Here is a 20,828-nt window from a genome sequence, read left to right on the forward strand (position 1 = left end):
TTGCTAAAACTAAATGTAAGTTTATCAAATGGGCATTTTACAATTTGGCTTGAAATACAGAACTGCAAGTCACAAATCAGTGGCGTATGATTCTGTCATGTGTGGGCTTGCTCTTCTTTCTGTCACCTTAAATCTTTCATTTTGGTGTTTGTGAAATTCTAAGGCAGCACATGACTGAATGCATGCATCTTGGAGGATTTTTCTTAGATATGGGAGTCCAAGTCAGTCACTGATGATAATCTTGGAAATATTAATACTTTCTGTGTCTGGTCTTTTAGCACTTTGCAAAGATAAAAAAAGGAAAGTGATATGTTCTCCATGTAACTGCATGGTACTGTTATAGTATTTTGAAGCAGTATTGTAAATTTTGAATTTTAAGCACAAACACATGTGTATAGTCATTCTTGAAGAATGTAACAATTAAACTTTAGTTCTTACATGTGGTTTCTAAAAGGATTTTTTCATTATAAGTTTCAGAGATTTGTAGAAGAGACAGGGAAGACTTCTTTCCTTTGAAATAAATATTGATAATCTTACTGGAAAAATAGAGATATTTCCAGAATATCTGGCAAACGGTCAATCAGAACTGATTTGTAGTTGAATTTTGTGATGAGCTAAAGGAGCTGACTATTTTTAAGTCCCCCCAATGTTCCACGTTCTCCTACTAAGCTCTGCCTCACAGTAGGCTTTAGGACAGAGTAGAATGGGCCTGAGCTCTGAATTCAGTAGGGTTTTAATGGTCTGTCGCTTAACAGCTGTGCAGCTTCAGACAAGTTCCTCTCACTGTGTGGAAATTAAGTGTTAAGGGCTGAATTGTGTTTCCCCAAAATTCACTTGTTGAAGCCCTAGCTCCCAGTGTATTGTATTCGGAGACGGGACCTTTAAAGAGGTGATTAAGGTTAAATGAGGTCATAAGAGTGGGGTCCTCATCCAGTATGCCTGGTGTCTCTTAAGAAGAGGGAGAGTGATCTGGAGTATACACAGAACACAGGCCATGTGAGGACACAATGAGAAGTCAGCTGTCTACAAGCCAAAGAGAGAAACCCAACCTTGATCTTGGACTTCTAGCTTCCAGAGCTGTGAGAAAATAAATTTCTATTGTTTAAGCCACTCAGTCTGTGGAATTTTGTTATGGCAGCCCTAAGAGACTGATTCAATGGGTAAAATATAGCGCCTCATGGGAGTATGGTTAGGATTACGTGTGGCTAATGCAGAGCTTGGCTCCTACTGAGCACTCAATAAATGGAAGCTATTATTTGTGGCTCAGAAAGAAGAGGAAGAAAATAAAAGCAGGAAGAAAATTAGTAATTATTTAAAATCTATATGGCAATCATTTTGCATAAGTACCTAAATTAATCTACATAACAATCCTGTGCAAACTGCCCTTCTGTCTTGCAAATGAGGAAACTGAAGCTTTAAAAAGATTATGTAATTTGTCTAAAGTCAGACAGAAAGTGGCAGAAACAGGAGTTGAGCTTTAAATCTGTATTCTTTTCTCCTGTGCCGTGCCACCTACTGGAGTAGCTTCCTAGATGCCAAAGATTATTAATGAAAGAGATCCATTCTAAATGATTTCTCTTGTAAGACACACAGTGAGGGGCTTGGCTTCTGTTGTAGAAATGTGTTCCTGCCCACACATGAATGTTTACTCCCACATCAAGCTGCGGCACACAGATGCCTGCAGTCAGAGTCAAATATCTTCTTCAAAAAGGACTTTTTAATCTACTCATGCCCTGGAACCAAGTATGCGCTTAAGTCTCCAGAGCTTGCCACCAAAGGCATGGAGCCGATTTGGCCTAAGGAATGGTAAGGGCATGTGTTAACAGTCAGTATGACCCTTCCTCAAAGTGCCTGGTTTGAGGAGAACTGCGTGCAGACAGACATGTAGACAGGTGCCTGGACCAGGATAAGGTAAATGCAAAATGGAATCCTGATTTGTCACATGGATGACTTCCCATGGGTGAGATCCTTTTGTATTCTAGTTTAACCAAGCAGAGTGTCATCAACTGGAATAATTATATTTTGCATATAGTTGATACTAAATTGTTCTCTCTAGTAGTAATTAGCCAATGTAATTGACTGTTTTAAGACTACTCCTTATTAACGATGAAAATTAATAAAGGTGTTTTTCTTCCCTTTTACCATATGTTACATTAAATTTTACATTAAACTATTTTTAAGACTATTTTTTAGAGCAGTTTTGGGTTTACAACAAAACTGAAAGGGAGGTAAAGACATTTCCTATATATTCTTGGCCCCCACACATGCATAGATTCCCCAATTTTGAACATCTTCCACCAGAATGGTATTATTATTATTATTTTTTAACCAAGGATGAAACCTACATTAATACATCATAATCACCCAAACTCCATAGTTTACCTTAGGGTTCACTGTTGGTGTACATTTTGTGAGTTTGGACAAATATATAATGATGTACATCCATCCTTATAGTATACAGATTATCTTCACTGCCCTGAAAATCCTCTGTGCTCTGCCTATTTACCTCTCCCCACCACCACCCCTGGCAACCACTGATCTCTTGTCTCCATAGTTTTGCCTTATTTAGATTTAAATATAAAAGGAGAGTAGAAAGCAGCCCTTTTAATGCTAATTGAAACTGAATTTAAAATTTATGAAAGGCCATTGGCAAGATTAGCCATGAGTGACAACAGCATGGTTTGAACTGTGTAGGTCTACTTACATGCAGATTGTTTTCCAATAATTACTGTAAATATATTTTCTCTTATGATTTCTTAACATTTTCTTTGCTCCAGCTTATTGTAAGAATGCAGTACATAATACATATAACATACAAAATATGTGTTAATTGACTTGTTTGTTATTCATAAGGCTTCCAGTCAATAATAGGCTATTAGTAAAGTTTTGGGGGAGTCAAAAGTTATATACAGATTTTCGACTGCTGGCGGGTCAGCGCCCCTAACACTTTCATTGTTCAAGAGTCAAATGTACTGTTCTCGCTCATGTTGTATATGTTTGAGATATTCTGTAATAAAATGTGTTTTAAAAATAAGCGAGATTGACATTGAAAACATTCCTACCCTGATTCTAACAGTGATGTCATGGATTCAAACTTTGAAAAAGCTTCTAAGATAGGGATCAAATTACTCATATATACCAACTTGTGAAATCAAAGGCTGATGAAAGACTGCTGTCAAATATCTTAGATAATTCTTAAGTTTATCTTGGTAAGATAATCAGTAATACAGTAATGTACCCCACATCCATTGGCTTCTTGTGCAAGTATGGCAGATGCTGTCAGTATTACATGACATATCCTTTCAACACCTATCACTTCAAGGGCATGCCACCTGGTTTCCAATGTCTGATACCTGTTACTCTCTGCTTGGCCTCTTTTTCTGGTCTTTGGAGATAGCTCTGATTATCGGGGTTGATTGTGGTGCCATTAAACAGGATAGGGAATAAATGATAAAGACATGGTTTGGGGTTGGAAGAAATAATGACTTGTAATTTAAAGCATCTGTGGACCATGAAGGGGGTGATGGGTGTTAGGGGTTGAATACAAGGTCCCATGCATGGCTTACAGGAGCTAAAACCTATCTGTTCCCTGCTTTAGTCTCCAGTTTCCCATTGCAGACAATGCATCAGCCACATTAGACTGCTCTCTCTTGACTCTTGGTTTGCACTGGCTGTTCCCTCGTCTGATTGGAACACCTTTTTGTATCCATTCCCCTCCAAGCAATTCCTGTTTGAACCTTCTGTGACAGAGCTCTCTCTATCATCAAATAGCAGGGCATTAGTGGTTCAGAAAAGGAGTTCAGGAGCCAGCCTGTCTAGATATAAGCCGTGGCTACACCTTTCCCTGCTATGACCTTGGCGTTAACTCTCAGATTCCTAAAACAATGGGGATAATATTAGGACACCTCACAGGACTATTAAGATTAAGTGAATTATAAATTTAAAGCACTTGAGACAGAACGTAGCACACAAAGTATTCTATAAAACATTGCTGTTACTATTAGTTGCTATTTTATAATACAACACATATCTTGTTTTTAAAAATCTTTTTAAAAGAATTGTTGTAAAAACACTTTTACTAAATAGTGCTGATTTAAAACAGTGACAGTTCTGGTCTTTTCTAAATCTTATCACAAATAACTGTTTTAAGTAATTTTTACTAGATTTGTGTTCCTTCATTTTAACCTTTAAGTCACTTCTTTTGTGTATTTCCATAATCTGTAAACTGTCTATCTTTTATGCTTGTGTTGCATTTCATTGTTTTCTTAAGCACTTCCTGATGTTTGAGCATATGGATTATTTCCAGTTTTTTATTATTCTGGTTGAACCTGTTTGACAGGCTTTTTCCTATGAGTTAATTGCTTGGAATTTTTCTGAAAAATGAAATTTGAGTCATTTTATAGTCATAATACCTTTTATTATAAAAATCTCCATATGTTCTCTAAAATGTTTCTATAATCATATACTTATTAACCATTATAAGTGCTGATATAAGAAATTTAAGAATGTATTCATAATTATCCTTTAAACTTATGTATATAAATTATAATATACCAACATTTTAATAAACTGAAAACAATATCTTTGTTTCAGTTTATTAAAAACAAGAGAGTTTAACTTTTTCTAGCAGATATAAATTACTGTATTTAAAAAAATTTACTTAGAAATGAATAATTAAATACTTATAGACCGGGCCGGCCCGGTGACTCAGGTGGTTGGAGCTCCATGCTCCTAACTCCAAAGGCTGCCGGTTCGATTCCCACGTGGACCAGTGGGCTCTCAACCACAAGGTTGCCGGTTCAATTCCTCGAGACCCGCAAGGGATGGTGGGCAGCGCCCCCTGCAACTAAGATTGAACACGGCACCTTGAGGTGAGCTGCCGCTGAGCTCCCAGATGGCTCAGTTGGTTGGAGCGCGTCCTCTCAACCACAAGGTTGCCGCCCGCAAGGGATGGTGGGCTGCGCCCCCTGCACGGCAACTGGACCTGGAGCTGAGCTGCGTCCTCCACAACTAAGACTTAAAGGACAAACAACTTGAAGCTGAATGGCACCCTCCACAACTAAGATTGAAAGGACAACAACTTGACTTGGAAAAAAGTCCTGGAAATGCGTACTGTTCCCCAGTAAAGTCCTGTTTCCCTTCCCCAATAGAGTCTTAAAAAAAAAAGAAAATACTTATAGACCTATTTAAACCTAAATTAAAGCAATCTGTTTATTTTTTGATGTAATACATTGTTTAGTTCCTGAGAAAAATAACCCATTAAGAATAAAGTTGTGATGTCAACTGATTTCTTTTTAAAAAAATACTATTCTCCTTTCATATTTTAGCAGAAAAGAATATTTCATAGCACATTATAATAATCATAAATGTCAATATAAGACATTTAAGAAGTTATTCATAAGGATTCAAATGCTTTGTAAACATTTTTTATCATTTTTTTTCCAGTTTTGTTGAGATATAATTGACAGATGTTTGTTTTTTTTTAACTTTTGAATTAGATCATAGAAAATTCTGTACTATTCACTGCACTGGTTACCTGAGAAGCTGGCCTCCAAATATTGTTGGAATGGAAGAGGAAAGGGACAGTAAGAAAGACAGTAATTTTACCTGCCTTATTGCCATTGGAAGATTACATCCATATATTGTCCCACAGAGCAGTGGAGAGATTAAAGTGAAACCAACTGAATTTATAACCCGTTTTGCAATGAATGGAAAATTTGTCTACGTGGATCAAAGGTAACACTTATATGCCTTAATGATTAGAGTTCAGTGGGATATTTAAGGCTATTAAAATGTGGCTTAGCATTGCTGGATTTTTTTTTGACTTTAGAACAGGAAATAAAGTTTAAATGAAATAATGCTATGAATATATGAGTTAATTTGTTGAAGCCAAAATGTCAACAGGGAATATTAAAACAGCATGGTCTGAGGCCACAGTTTTATTTGTGAATGGTAGAAAAAGCATACTTTGGACTGGGGGGTATCCCCTGAGGAGCCTTCCGCCTGAGTGCCCATTCAGGTTTGTAGCTCTAGTCTGCGCTGCACATGGGTTATTCATCCCGTGGTCCATTTCCCTACTATCCTGACCACTTACGGACCTACAGGAATCTGGAACATCATTTGTTCACCAATTCTGAAGTTTATTTTTAATTTTAAAACCAGGACAACAGCAGTTTTAGGGTATCTGCCTCAGGAACTTTTGGGAACTTCTTGCTATGAATATTTTCATCAAGATGACCATAGTAATTTGACTGACAAGCACAAAGCAGGTACGCATTGAGTGGGGTAAGGTTTTGGTGCTTTTTCACTGTAGCTTCAACTCTTAATTTCTCATTCCTGTGAAATCTGAAACTTGAATTAATCCTCATAAATTTGATTTATAGAGTGATGGACCATTATGCTGATTATTATCTTTTCTTGTTAAGTTCTACAGAGTAAAGAGAAAATATTTACAGATTTGTACAAATTCAGAGCGAAAGATGGCTCTTTTGTAACTTTAAAAAGCCAGTGGTTTAGTTTCACAAATCCTTGGACCAAAGAACTGGAATATATTGTATCTGTCAACACTTTAGTTCTGTAAGTAATTTTTTATGTTGTTAAGACCTTTTATTAATTTCAAATGAGTATCTTTGCTTCCCTTTTCTCATCTTGTTCAACTTTTAATGCTGTATGATTCTCTCGCTTTATGTTGTAACTTGAAATTTTATATATGTATACCAGGGTGCCAAAAAAATGTATATACATGACTTGTGTTCATCTTTTGTTATTGGTACATATTGAGTATTACATTTTATTTATTTATTTATTTTTTATTTATGAGTATTACACTTTTAATACAGCTTTTTCCTTTCTTAAAATGTGTATACATTTTTTGTCACCCTCTGTGTGTTTATATAATATACATATGCGTATATATTATATACACACGTATATTAAGTAATTCTTTCACTGTCCGTTGGCATTAGTTCTCATAATTAAGCTAAAAGTTTGCCCTTTTTTAATATATTCTTTTTTGCCCCATATAAAATGTGATAGTAAAGGTGTTTATTTAAGCATTTCCTTTCTACACTCCATGGTCTTGTCTTGTCCCTTCAATAAATGATGTGGATGTGGCTTTAAACTGTGTATCATTGTAAGAAATGGTTTTGTCTTCGTCATCATTTTTGCATGTACATCTTCTAAGCCTGAGGTACCCCATGGGACTGTGCAGGAGTATTTGGCTGAGGGATGAGCAGAAATGCAGCCCAAGCACTGCTTGCCAAGTCCTGGTCTATGACTGTCAGCCTGAGGGAAAAGCCAACTTTTCCTGATTTGTTCAATATGCTAGCATGGCCCTATTCTAAGTATTATTCTTTTTCTGTACGTTTTTTATTTTAATTGCTTTAAGGTTTCATCAAACCAGTACTATTTCCTTATCGACAATATTTAGCAAAAAAAAAAAAAAAAAAAAAAGCCCCCAAAGCGTAGTACCTCCAGCAGTGTCCCGTTACCCATTCCAATAACCCTTATCTTCTTATCATTGGTATATGAACCGAGAGTTTGTAACTTTGAGAACTTGTATTTTATAGGTTCATAGGGCATTAAGCACTTAATGTATTTTATAGGGTCATAGGGCATTAAGTACTTAGCACATTAATACCTTGATCTCTGGTGGTGACATTAGCAATATGTGCATATAAAACAAATGGGCCAAGAATTGACAAATCAAATACACAGATCTTAATGTAGTTATGTTTACAATTTCCTTCATCTTAAAAAAAAGAAAGCTCATAATGTTTCTTAATTCTAGGGGACATAGTGAGACTGGAGAAGCATCATTACTTCCTTGCAACTCTCAATCATTAGAAGGTAAGGTAAGCTTAGTTTGAGATGATGAAAACTTACTAGTAAGACTGTTATTATTATTAAGTTACCATATTTTTCTGTCTTGGAGAGGGAAAGATTGCAAGGTGAAATTGAAAAGACTTCTATGGGTTGAGTTATCTTCCGCAGAATTCCCACAGTACTTTGGTCACTTCCATTATAATCTTACATTGTATTGCAATTAGTTGTTTGCTCAACTGGCTCACCCCTGGACTGGACTGTGGGTTCTTTAAGACTAGGAATGGTGTTTTATATCCCTTATCTAACCCTAAGCAACTAACATATATGCACATGTAGTTCCTTGTGCTTTATGGCACTCAATAAAGTATCTGTTGGACAATTAATGCAAAGCTTTAAGGGGGAGTTTTTGCTTATCTGTGTCGGCCTTTCACCATAGGAATATCTTAACATATCACTTGTATAAATAAAAAAATATTAGGAAATATTAACAATAAAAGTAGTATTGCTTTGGCTTTAGTGTGAACATTAAAGTGAGAAGGACCTATCTGTATCAAGGGTTAGGTCATGAGTGTACCCTCAGTGATTTTCTACACATTTGATTCATATCACTCTTCAATAAACAAACAGTCATGAATTATTTTTATAATGCAAGCATGAATGTTTCTAACATTTTAGGATGCAGCTAGTATATTTCTTTTAAAGAGAGAAATAATAAATATTTAAATTGAAAGAAAAATATTAAGCAAAGTTATGTACTTTTTTAAAGTCCTCGATTGAAGTTTTCCTTTTGTTGTTATTTAGAATCCTCCAGACAGCCTTGCATTAGTGTGCCTGGAATGTCTACTGGAACAGTACTTGGTGCTGGTAGTATCGGAACAGATATTGCAAATGAAGTTCTGGGCTTACGAAGGTAATGTTTGATTGCTGCAGATATCACAGATACAATTATTATACTTACAAAACCAATATTCAAAAATCAGTAAACTTCCTATATGCAAACAGTAACAAGTTCAACAATACAATAAAAGATAGATTACCTTTATGGTAGCAACAAAAAAGATAAAGGTATTTAGATATAAATTTTTTCAAGAAGTATTCAGAACTATTCAGAACTATATTTAAAAAAAAACTTTAAAATGCTACAAAGGTAATCAAACGATGACTTGAATAACTTTCCAGATATAAGTTGTTTTTCAATAGGAAGACTCAGTAGCATAAGGATGTCGGTGTTCCTTAAACTAATCTATGAATTCAGTATGAGTTCTGTCAAAATACCATAATATGTTTGTTGTTTTAGAATCCAACACATGATACTAACATATCAGGATACCTAAGAAAATTCTAAAAACAGAAGTAATTAGATTGAAATTAACACTGTCAGATACTTGATTTATAAAGCTACAGTCACTAAAACATTTTGGTACAAATAGATTAATGAAAAAGAGATTTCACAGAAAACTTAAACACATACGGAAATTTATTACATAGTGAAAGTGGCATTTTAAATCAGTAAGGAGAAATTAATTAAATAGTTAAGAGCATTATAGTAACTCTATAACCATATGGAAAAAATAAAGCTAGACCACAACTTTATTCTTTATGCTAAAATAAATTTCAGATAAACCGAAGAGTTCACAGTAAAACTATGAAAGTATTTCAAGAACACAGGTATGGATTTTTATTATCTGAATTTGGAAAATCACACGGAAATCATCACACAAAATCCAGAATTCATTAAGAAAAAATAGGTAAATTATATAAAAACGTCACAATTTCAGCATAACTATAACCATTATAACAATGTTAAAATATAAACTGCAGAAATTGTATTTCATGACAAAATGAACTAATTATTTTAATACAGTAAGAGTTTTATAGTATAAAGAATAGTTTTTAAACTTTATATAATAACCTTAATCTATATAAAACTTTATATATATAGTATAAAGAATAAATTTATTAACCAATTTTAAAAAATAGCTCAATAATAAAAAGTTGGAGAGTGGACATGAATAGAAAAAAATACAAATGCCAAAAAAAACTAAAAATTGTGCAATCCCAATCACAGTTAAAAATATATATACAAAACTAAATGAGACAACTTTTTTCATTTGGGAGATTGTCAAAGATTTGAAAATTTGATAATATTCAGTATCGGTGATAAAATAATCACTCTTAAACTGTTTGTGGTACTATAAATTAGTCCAACTATTTTAGAGGGCAACTTGACAATATCTATCAAAAATATAAGTGTATATAACTCTAGACTCAGCAATTCTATCCCAGGGGCAAATAGTCTTACACAACCATGCAAAGAACAATAAACAACCATGCAAAGAACAATGCTGCATTTTTTTACAGTAGTGATTTAAATATTTAAGTATTTATCATAACCATAACTTGTTATGGCATATCCATACAATGGAGTTTGCAACTTAAAACTAGGTAGCTCTGTTTATGCTAACATGTAATGACCTTTAAAATACATGGTTAATAGAAAAAAAGCACAGGATTAGAAGAAAAGAATAGTATGCATAATAATCCACTTGTATAAGAAAAGAGATGTAGATATGTGAATATGTGTGGACACAGCCCATAATTGCCCATCTAAAACCCTTGAGACCAGACAGGATTTGAACTCAAAATTTCTTTGGATTTTAGAAAGATAGTGTTTTGGAATTCATTTTTTAAGGGGTATATAGAATACTCCCAGAGAATAGTTACATCATGGGCAGCATCCCATAATCAATTAAATCAGTATTTCTACAATGAAGTATCTGCAGATTAAATGGTAAAATGTCTGGGAAGAGAGGGGAAGAGTTTGGGGTATATACATTAAACAAGGTTGGGAAAGAATAATGATTGAAACTGGTGAGTGAGATTTTATTATATTATCTACTTTTATATCTGTTTGAAGTTTTCCATAATAAATGCTTAAAAATATTTTTTTGGAGTGAAGTTTTGTAAATATTTATAGTAAGTAGGACAAAGTGGGATAAAAATAATTAGCCTTACAATTTGCTGAGTTGAGATCAATTCAGATTTTGCTGCCAAATAACTATGGAAAATACTTCAGTTTTCAAGGAGGTTTGGATTTTGGAATTGTAGAAAAGGAACCTATAGAACTCCATGATCTATAACAATACAAGATATTTGTTCAGACTGTTCAGAATTTGTTACCTCTTATATTTGGAACTAGGTGTTCGGGGTGGGAGATGTAGAAAAGAAGAAATATTTGCTTTTTATATTATTTTTGTGCAGTTTGAATTTCAGTTTTTAAATTAAAAATAGTTTAAATTGAAAAAAATCACTATTGAGACATTTGTCATGTCTTGATGGATACCTGGGGCGCTTCCACCTTGTGGCTATTTGTGAATAATGATGCTATGAACATGGATATACAAATATATGTTCTAGTCCCTGCTTTCAATTCTAATTCTACAGAAGTAGAATTACTGGATCATGTGATAATTCTATTTGTGATATTTTGAGGACCTGCCATTCTGTTTTCTGTAGTAGCTGCACCATTTTACATTCTCCACCAGCAGTGAGCAACGGTTCCGACTTCTCGTGAATGCTTGTTATTTTCTTTTTTCTTTTTATAATAGTCATCCTGATGAGTGTGACGTGGTATCTCATTGTGGTTTGGGTTTGCATTTCCTTAATGACTGGTGATGTTGAGAATCTTTTCACGTACTTATTGGCCATTTGTGTATCTTTTTTGGAGAAATGTCTATTCAGGTCCTTTGCCCATTATTTTTTTTTGTTATTGTTGAGTTGTAAGGGTTCTTTCAATATTCTCGATATTAACACCTTGTCAGACCTGATTTGTAAATATTTTTCCCAATCCATGCATTGCCTTTTCACTCTATTGATAGTGTCCTTTGATGTACAGCAGTTTTCAATTTTGATGATTTTGACTATATCTATTCTTTTGTTACATGCGCTTTTGGTATCATATCCAAGAAATCATTGTCAAATCCAATGTCATGAAGCTTTTTCTCTAGGTTTTCTGCTGAGAGTTTTATAATTTTAGGTCTTACACTTATGTCTTTGATCCATTTGGAGTAAATTTTTATATATAATGTAAGATAATAGCCCAACTTCTTTCTTCTGCATGTGGATATCCAGTTTTCCCAGCACCATTTGTTGAAAAGACTGTCCTTTCCCTCACTGAATGGTCTTGGAATCCTTGTTGAGAATCATTTGACCATATATGATGGGAGAGCATTTTAATAGGAGTGGAAATTAAGCCAGACATTGACAGCTGGGTACCATTAGAATGTTCAGGATGAAGTAGGGAAGGCATTTATATATGGAGGTACCTCAGTCAATGTATGGAGTGAGTGGGAGAAAGCATGGTGGTTTCAGAGAATAATAAGAAGACTTGATTGAGAGAGGAGTTGGGTTGCTGTGCTAAGTGGGGAGTTTAACTAAGGGGAAGTCAAGTAGTAGAAAGACACAAATCGCAGGTTTCTGCCAAGTGAACTACTATGAAAAAAGCCACATTTCAAAGGATTAATCTGGTAGTGAAGCACCTGAGGGAAAGGGTCATTTTCATCTTCAAGCCAAGGCCAAGTGAGAAGGTGATGGTTTTAACCATGAACCATAGAATGAGAAAAGCCAGCCAAGCTATTCACATTCACTGTCTTGTGAAAAATTCCCAAGACAGGCCATCTTTCCTTTTGTTTTCCTACCTAATTCATTTCATTTCTGTTTTAATTTCTCCCTCTATAATTTCTTGTCAACTGCCATCTTGGGAATGCATAAAGACATAAAGTTATATTTATGCCATTATGTGTTTCACATAATCAAGCATTTAATAATATATGGTACTGTCAGTTTTACATATTTAAGTCTTGTGAAGAGGTTAATGATCAAAGTGTCATTATGTGTCTCATTAATTATGTCCTTGGGGATGACCTATTACAGTAATTATGACACATTTTCTCCTTAAAAGTTGCAGAATATTAGGAAATCTTTCTGCACTCTCAGTTCTATTTGGTATCTTGATAAGGAAATGATTCTTGATGTGAATGCCTGTTTCAAACTAAGCGTGTTGTATTATTCTGTTACTTTGCTACGTGCTATATTACAACAGGTAATGTAATTTACTTACTGACTTTTACCTCAGAGTTTTTTGTTCCTATTTACTATGGAGTGTTTTTCAGCACGCTACAGTCAAAAATAAGTCTGGCACAGAGCAAGTCAGTCTGTTGTGAAAACTGTCATGATATTCAATCTCATGTTCCTTCACTGTATTTTTATCAGATTATGATATATTCAGAGGAGAAAATTACTTTCTAAAAATATGTAAATAGAGAAAATGTTTTATGTATCGCTTTTTAAAGGTTACAGTCGTCTTCATCCATTGGCAATTCAAGTGCATCAGATTTAATGAAGGACACTCACACTATAAACTGCAGGGATGTAAGTACAATCAGAAGTAATAATATGCATAAAATAAATGAACAATAAAGTGTGCTCCTTGTTGATTGTTTCTCCTGAGAAAAGAAGCCATTTTATAATGAACTCTTTTCTAGTTAGTCTTTGGTTTTTAATATGCAATGTAGAACAGTGGTTAAGAGTGAAGTTGCTGGAACCATACTATCTGGGTCCAAATTGTGACTCAGACACTTACTGCTGCTTAACCCAGTCTTGTTATTTAAACTCTGTGACTTGATTTTCTCATCTGTAAAACAGGGATAATAATAACACTTATTTCTTGGAATGGCGTATGAATTAAGTGATTTAATATGAAAACAAACAAAACCTTAATATTTCCTGGTAAACATCATGTGCTCAATAAATAGTAGCTATTATTGTTGTTGTTATTTTAATAGATTCCAATTCAGTGGATTAAATATATTCTTTATAGTCTGGGAAAAAAGTTTAACATAAGCTGCAAGATAAGTATTACATACTATTTAGTTCAATTGAACAAATACTGGTTATTTAAAATACATTGCTGCATATACAAAAACGACTAAACATAGTGCTAATATCTGGAAGACTCACATACAATATAATTCTAATGTAGCCCTGACAACAAAAAGCTCTAAAGTAGGTCTGTAGACTAAGTGGTGTAAGAATATAGGAGGAAAGAGAAATTAAGTCTGACCAGGGACAAAAGGGAAATTGCAAATATATTTTTACATAAATATTATGTCTTTTGGTCTAGTATTTTTAAATTTTACTCATACATTTAGCAAATGTTTATTGAATACTCATTTTGTGCCAAGCTATATGCTAGAAACAGGGGTTAAGTCATCGTAACAAAAATCTCCAAGTAGTGTACCTTATATAGGCATTCTATAGATAAAGTACGTCAATTTAACAACATAGGTAAATGATTTCTTATTTTGATGAGTTACATTGAATATGACATTGTTTGGCCTGTAACTGTGTAACAGTATAATAACTTTTTGGTAAAAGCTTCTGGTTTCATCTATTCCTCACTCTAAAGCAATGTTTCCCATTATGGTTTCACATGGGATATAGTTTTGCTGTCATTTTTTAAAAACTGAAATTGGTTATGAACTTTCTTTATCCAAAACGTTTTCTTCTAGTATGTACATTCAGTATTGGTTATGAAGAATGTAGGCTTTGGAGTCAGGTAGACTTAGGTTAGAATTATGGCTCCAACACTGAGCAACACATTAGCCTTTTTAGGCCTCAGATTCCTGACCTGTAATACATCTACCTCACAACATTTTGAAAAAGGAATGAGATGATGCATGCAGAGTGCTTAAGCACATAGGGCTTAGTAAATGCCAACTGCCATATTGATGACAACAATGATGGCACTGCCTGCAAGCCCATGTTTGATAACTACTAAGAAGTATTTAATTCAAGTAGGAACCTTACTCTTTATTATTCTGTCTTTTCAGATGTCAAATAAGGAGTTGATTGCACTAAGTCTTTCTGAAATAGGGGAGCTAGAAGCTACAATGCAAAACCACAGCACTGTTGCTCCCCACAATCAAGAACCACTCCTAGGTAAGTTTTTTTTTGGCAACTGCCTGCCATTTTGGTTTTCCAAAAACCTTTTCTTAATCACTATATTTGCAAGCACAGGAGATTTCTAGAGAAGCAAACAAGTTGAAAACTAAGATTTTTTCCATTCAAAATTCTAAATACAATCATCATACTCTTGATTTTAAAATGCATGTTACTTAATATGGACCTGTCGTTCAAAATTCAGTTGTCAACTGAATCAGTTATAGGCATTGTTCGTACATACAATTTAAATAAAACTAATTTCTACCTAGGAAGAAGTGTCCATTCTCAGGAATTCAAGAATTTTTTAAAGGGTACCAATCAATCATAAAACGTTTCAGATGTAATTATGCATGTCTATGCCAAGTCCAAAGCAAGTAAATTGAAATGACACAGTTTTATACCCCCCATAACTGACACGAATCTACTGAAATTTATGTTAAACAAAACTTGAAGGAACCTAGATCATCTCAAGTTCTATTGCACTTTGAAAGATATCTAGAAAACTTTGGTTAATCTGTAGCTATGTTTAACCTTTAATTTCTAGAAACTCTTCCTTATCTCTAACCTAAATCTCATTTCCATGGCCCCTCTTTGATCCTTCATCAATAAAAAATCTGGTTACTTCCCTTTTATGAGTATTTCAAGGTTTTAGAAGATGATGCTTTTGTCTCAGCCTTCTCATTTTTGGGTTAAACAAATACATAGAATTTTTTCACAAGGCAGATTAAAGTCAAATTTCTCCTTCCAGTCTGTTCCTGTTCTCTCTCTCACTCTCTGTTTCTCTCTGTCTCTCTGTCTCTCTCTCTGTCTCTCTGTCTCTCTGTCTCTCTCTCTCTCTCTCTCTCTCTCTCTCTCTCTCTCTCTCTCTCTTTCTCTCTCTCTCTCAGACACACACACACACACACACACACACACACACACACACACACACGCAAACCCCAAACTCTAGCTTCCAACTCTCTAGGAGTCTATACCTTTTCAGGCTATTTTTTAGACTAGCTCACTTACGTGTATCAGGTGAGTTAAGTACAATTTATCTGACAGCAGATTGTTATAAAAATAGATGACCCATTTAAGAAATTATCAGACTTCTGCAATTTAAGATATACAGTTTATCCTCAAATATACATTGTGTGGTATTCTAGTCTTGCTTTGCCTTTTTGATGATAATCGTTTGTTAACCTCCAAATGTGCTTACACAGCCCTGTGTTTTAATTCTGTAGGTGATGGTGCCCAGTTAGATTTTGAAGCCCTGTGTGACAATGATGACACAGCCATAGCTACCTTCATGAATTACTTAGAAGCTGAGGGGGCCCTGGGAGACTCTGGGGACTTCAGTGACATCCACTGGACACTCTAGTGTTTGATTAACTCCAAAAATGAGAAATGTTTTAAAGCGTTTCATTTACAAAGAACTGTATATTCTTCTGTACTGTATTGATACTGTTTTTATCCTTCATTCCTATTAATGGTCTACCAATTTTTATGGATTTGCAGCTTATTTTCACAGAGGTATGGGGAAATGTGATGTTTTCCTTCAAATAGAACTTCTCAGAATTTCCTACAGTCCCCTTTACTCAGTGAACTGGCTCTAAATCCACTAGTTGCTATTTTTTGCTAAAATATTGCTAACCAAGAGTATCATATACATCATGTTTTGGTTTTGTTTTTACTTTTTGGTGCAGTTTTTTTGAGTTTAGGAAATTTAATACATTGGCATTCTTCCTTGTATCTAAGATTCATGTATAATTGGCTTATAGTATATTTGTGTAATTTGGAACATTTCCATTCCTTGTATTTTCCTTAACTGAGGATAGGGCTTACATACGTTTTAAGAAATGGTGAGTACTTGAACATTTAAAGGGGCAATGTAGTTTATAGTCACGATCACAATGAAGACTGTATTTGGTCTTTGTAGACTTGGGCAAGCACAAAGCCAGGATATTTATGCCCAGTTGAGCACTTCAAGATGGATTTTAAATGAGGTGCTTTTTTAATATTTAAAACTCAGGAAAAAAAGTTGATAGAGTTTCAACTTTGCTTACAGAAAAGAAAAGATTTGGGGCCCTAGCTCTTGGTGATTAACTTTTGCATATAGGTATATAAGATTTACTCTTAATATAACCATTCAAGATTTTCATTATAGATAGAAAGATTTTTTATGCTGAAAATGTATCGTAACTGATTAATCTTAGAGGAGGAAACAGGCCCAGGAGGATTAAATGTCTTGTGTAAAGCCAAAATGAAATCCATATCTTTTTAAATGTTTAATACGTATAAACCAATTTCTTTCTACACATTTGGGAAAGCAGTGGTTTCAGTGGTTAACTCTGCCAAGAACTAGAGACCTTCTAGATTATTAGGCAATTACAGTTACCTATTGCCTATAACCAAAGGCAATTATACACATTAGAAATACATTAAAACCATGAGGCGATGAAAAGAATTTAAAAACCACACCCTTGACATGTCCCAGACCCAGGGCCCTATATCCCCAAGATCCAGGGCCCTGTATCCCCAAGATTGGCATTGGCCATGACCTTCCTCATAAGGCCCCTAAGCATACTCCCTGGGGCCTGCTGCAGAAATTCCCCTGCCTTAGCCTCCCTACTCCCAGGACTCTGCTCCTGGCTGCTTCAAATGCTTCTTTTTATTTTTTTTTCTTTGCCTGTGTTTGCAATTACTTTTCATTAATGATTTGGAAATGGCCTTTTTATTTTGCACATTTATGGAGGAAACTTAGGAGAGTCCATTTTTAACTCTAAAGGGAACTTTTTTCTTTAAAACTTACTAGGGAAGCTAATAATGCTGATGGGCTTCATGGTTAGTGAAAAACCTGTGTGGAAAGAGTGTGTTCATTCCTCCTATACGTTTTCGTCTTTTAACTGCTACTAAACAAGTGAGCCTATATACCTGTTTCAAAAGCCATAAAAAAAATTTTTTTTTAATTTAAAAATCAATTTACTAGCTATAATTAAAAATTTGGAGAGCATTTGTTAACCAGTAATTAATTCAGAGGTGGTTCAAATTGAGTGCAAGAATTAAGAATATTTAAAGTACCATATGTATACCTACCATTTTGAAGATCATACTTTCAATAGGTTTAGTAGGTCTTTCTCGTTTACTATGTATGTTCCCATAAGTTCTATTTGGGCCCCTCAAATGAGAATAAGATAGGCTAGGAAACTAGTGGGGAAAACCTAAGGCTCAGATGTGGTGTTCACTTCTAGTTGTCTTTCTCTAGATGGTTCTATACCTTTCCAGTAGATTTCCCTCAGAGCTTCTCACCAAAACAAAGCATTATTTTGATCTTGCATATTTTTTCAGGCTGTCAGTAATAGATTGTACTTCCATCAGATGCGTTAAAGGCAAACATACCAACAGGCAGTAACCAAAAGCAGATGTTCCATTCAAATGTGACATTTGCAGTGGCTGGGTGGGCCAGGATATATTGGCACATTGTCCTCTTGAGCCAACACAATGTTCCAACAATGTCAGAGGGTCAACACCACTCCTGGCTCTGACACTTTAGGACTCGAGACATCCAGGTTTAGAATAAGCCAAAGAAATCCTACAAGATGGGGGACACTGGTTTGTAGCAGCCTAAGCATGCTAGTGAAGTCTGAGGAAGCATGAATGATCACATCTGTTCTCTAAGTCGGCAGAAGGACCTGCCTACAAACAACACCTTGGGAGTCTGAAGCATTACAAGTGAGGCTTGGCCTCCACAATTGACCCATGCCAATGGTGGCAGGATAAGTCACTGTGGCTGGGTGGTCTCAAGGGGCAAACCTTCATGATGCAAGGATCTGAGAGGCAGAGTTTCTAGAGGCAAGCCACTGCTGTCTTGCACAGCAACAGTTTTTTCTTTGCAAGAGGAGGAGTTATTGCATAGACCTGTTGACAGATAGCCAACAGAATGCTTTGATCCTTTAATAACCTAATCTAGTGTTTTTCTGTAGATCCCCTTGCCCTTGACCCAGAATCCAATCCACCCATTGCATAATACTGTAGCTCTCCCAAGTTTAGTGTTTTTATCAAAATGCATTTATTTGCATTTGATTATGACTAGGAGTGGCAGATATTTTTATGGCTTACTCGATACTACGTTTTCTCCTACCAATTATTTCTTGCATTTTGGTGAAAATATCTATACATCGAATGAAAGCATCATAAAAAGAGTACTCTAGTTCTCTTCTTTACCCTAAGTATTACCTATGGTAATGTAGTGGCGTAGGAGGAGTGCCTAGAATCCAGAGCCCACGCAGCCTAAATTTAGCTGTGTGACTGCAAGCAAGCCATTTACACTCCATACCTCAGTTTTCTCATTTGTAAAAAGAGGTTTGATCTCTGAGTTTACTTCCAGTTCTGATTATGCGATTCTAATCCACAGAACTTGAGCATTAGGGTTAGACTATAGAAGTGTGCTGGTCACTGTGGTAACCACTAGCCACATTTGGCCATCGAGCACTTGTAATGTAGCTAATACAAATTGAGATGAGCTGTACATATAAATTGCATATCAGATTTCAAACACAAAATATCAAATTAACAATTTTATATCGATTACAGTTCAGATAGTATTTTGGATACACTGAATTAAATCAAGCGTTAATTTTTACTTTTCTAATGTGGCTCCTAGAAAACTTAAAATTACGCATGTATCACATTTTATATTCCTATGACGATTCTGCCCTAGAACGTTTCACTAAGTGAAAATGATTGAAGTAGACCAAAGGTTATGTTGTGAGTATGATACTTATCTCCAAATGCTGTGCTTTAAAAAAAACAATTGTGTATTAATCCTTGATTTTTTACAATCAAATAACTGAACCTGTAGCCATGTATAAAATTTAAAACTTTTTTGAAACTAGTAAACTGGAAAATGTGATCAGATATTTTATTACAGGATGATACCCTGAAACAAAGTAAAACTCAAGGTATATGTTGATACAGTACGGTAGGGTAGTCACTAAATTTGGAAATCCATTGAGAAACAAAAAGACAAAGAGGAAAATGTAAAATAGAGATTTTTGGTAAATAAATGGGATTAAAGTATCTAATTACAGTGTCACCCTGGGGAAAGGTTGTATTCGAGTCATATTCTTTGAGGAATCTCTGTAGAGTCTAGGGCATAGGTAGATGAAATAGCTGCTATCTCGTTGTTAGACCAGGTTTAGTAGTGTCCAGTTTCAAATCCCATTCTAAAGAGGTGGATCATTGGTTGCCTCTGGAATTCGAGATTCAGATTTGCCAAGCACAAAATTACAGGCAGAGCAGGGCTGACATCAAGAATAATCAAAAGCCATAAAGAAAAACTGCTAAGTGGCCAGTAGGTGTCACTTTTCCATTTTTACAGTGCTTTGTTTTCATTAGGTTAATTTTTCCAAGTTCCATGAGGCCTAGGAGAGGCATTTATCACTTGTGTGTCTAGAATCCGTCTGCCTCTCTGGTTGTTTATGGGAAATGCTTCTTAAGTGAAGATCCTTCCACATAAAAGTTTGATTTAGGGAACTTTCTAGATGTAGCTCCAGTGAAAAGCTGACCTCAGAAAGGAAACCTATCAACGTGGACTGTGTTTTCTCAACTCATTCGAGAGTGGATGGTGTGTACATCACTGTTCATACATCCTTTAGATTTGTCTTTTATACACTTTTTAGCTTTTTCCAGTTCACTTGCACTTGTCTGTATATTGGTATTTTTTTAATTTGTGGTAAATAATGAAAAGAGTGAAATTAAACTATATTTTATAATAATAACTAGTTTGGAGTTTTTTATTTATTATTAAAATTTCCCCCCAAAATATATCCTTCATTGCTCTCTAAAGTGGAAACATAAACTAGGTAGAAGATCTAGTATTCTCAAACCACTGGACAGAGAGGTACATTGAATTACATCACTATATACATTTTTGGGTGTGTTCATTAGGGTATGCTAACTGCTGTAACAACTCTAAAATCTCAGTGGCTTAACCCAGGAAAGGTTCTTTTCTCTTCACATCA

General features: G+C 34.9%; 1 protein-coding gene across 1 annotated transcript in view; it reads left to right on the forward strand.

Moving 5' to 3' along the window:
- BMAL2 (basic helix-loop-helix ARNT like 2) overlaps nt 1–20,577 on the forward strand; it is a 64,749-nt gene extending 44,172 nt beyond the window's left edge. Inside the window, exons 8-15 of the mRNA XM_081058199.1 lie at nt 5,499–5,736; nt 6,163–6,269; nt 6,426–6,576; nt 7,790–7,848; nt 8,626–8,734; nt 13,176–13,254; nt 14,715–14,823; nt 16,050–20,577. Of these exons, the coding sequence (XP_080914325.1) occupies nt 5,499–5,736; nt 6,163–6,269; nt 6,426–6,576; nt 7,790–7,848; nt 8,626–8,734; nt 13,176–13,254; nt 14,715–14,823; nt 16,050–16,186 (989 nt within the window). The 3' untranslated portion in view covers nt 16,187–20,577. The remainder of the gene's footprint in view (nt 1–5,498; nt 5,737–6,162; nt 6,270–6,425; nt 6,577–7,789; nt 7,849–8,625; nt 8,735–13,175; nt 13,255–14,714; nt 14,824–16,049) is intronic.
- Nucleotides 20,578–20,828: the final 251 nt, after the last annotated feature.

This window comes from Rhinolophus hipposideros (assembly GCF_964194185.1).
Source record: "Rhinolophus hipposideros genome assembly, chromosome: 9".
NCBI classification, from domain to species: Eukaryota; Metazoa; Chordata; class Mammalia; order Chiroptera; family Rhinolophidae; genus Rhinolophus; species Rhinolophus hipposideros.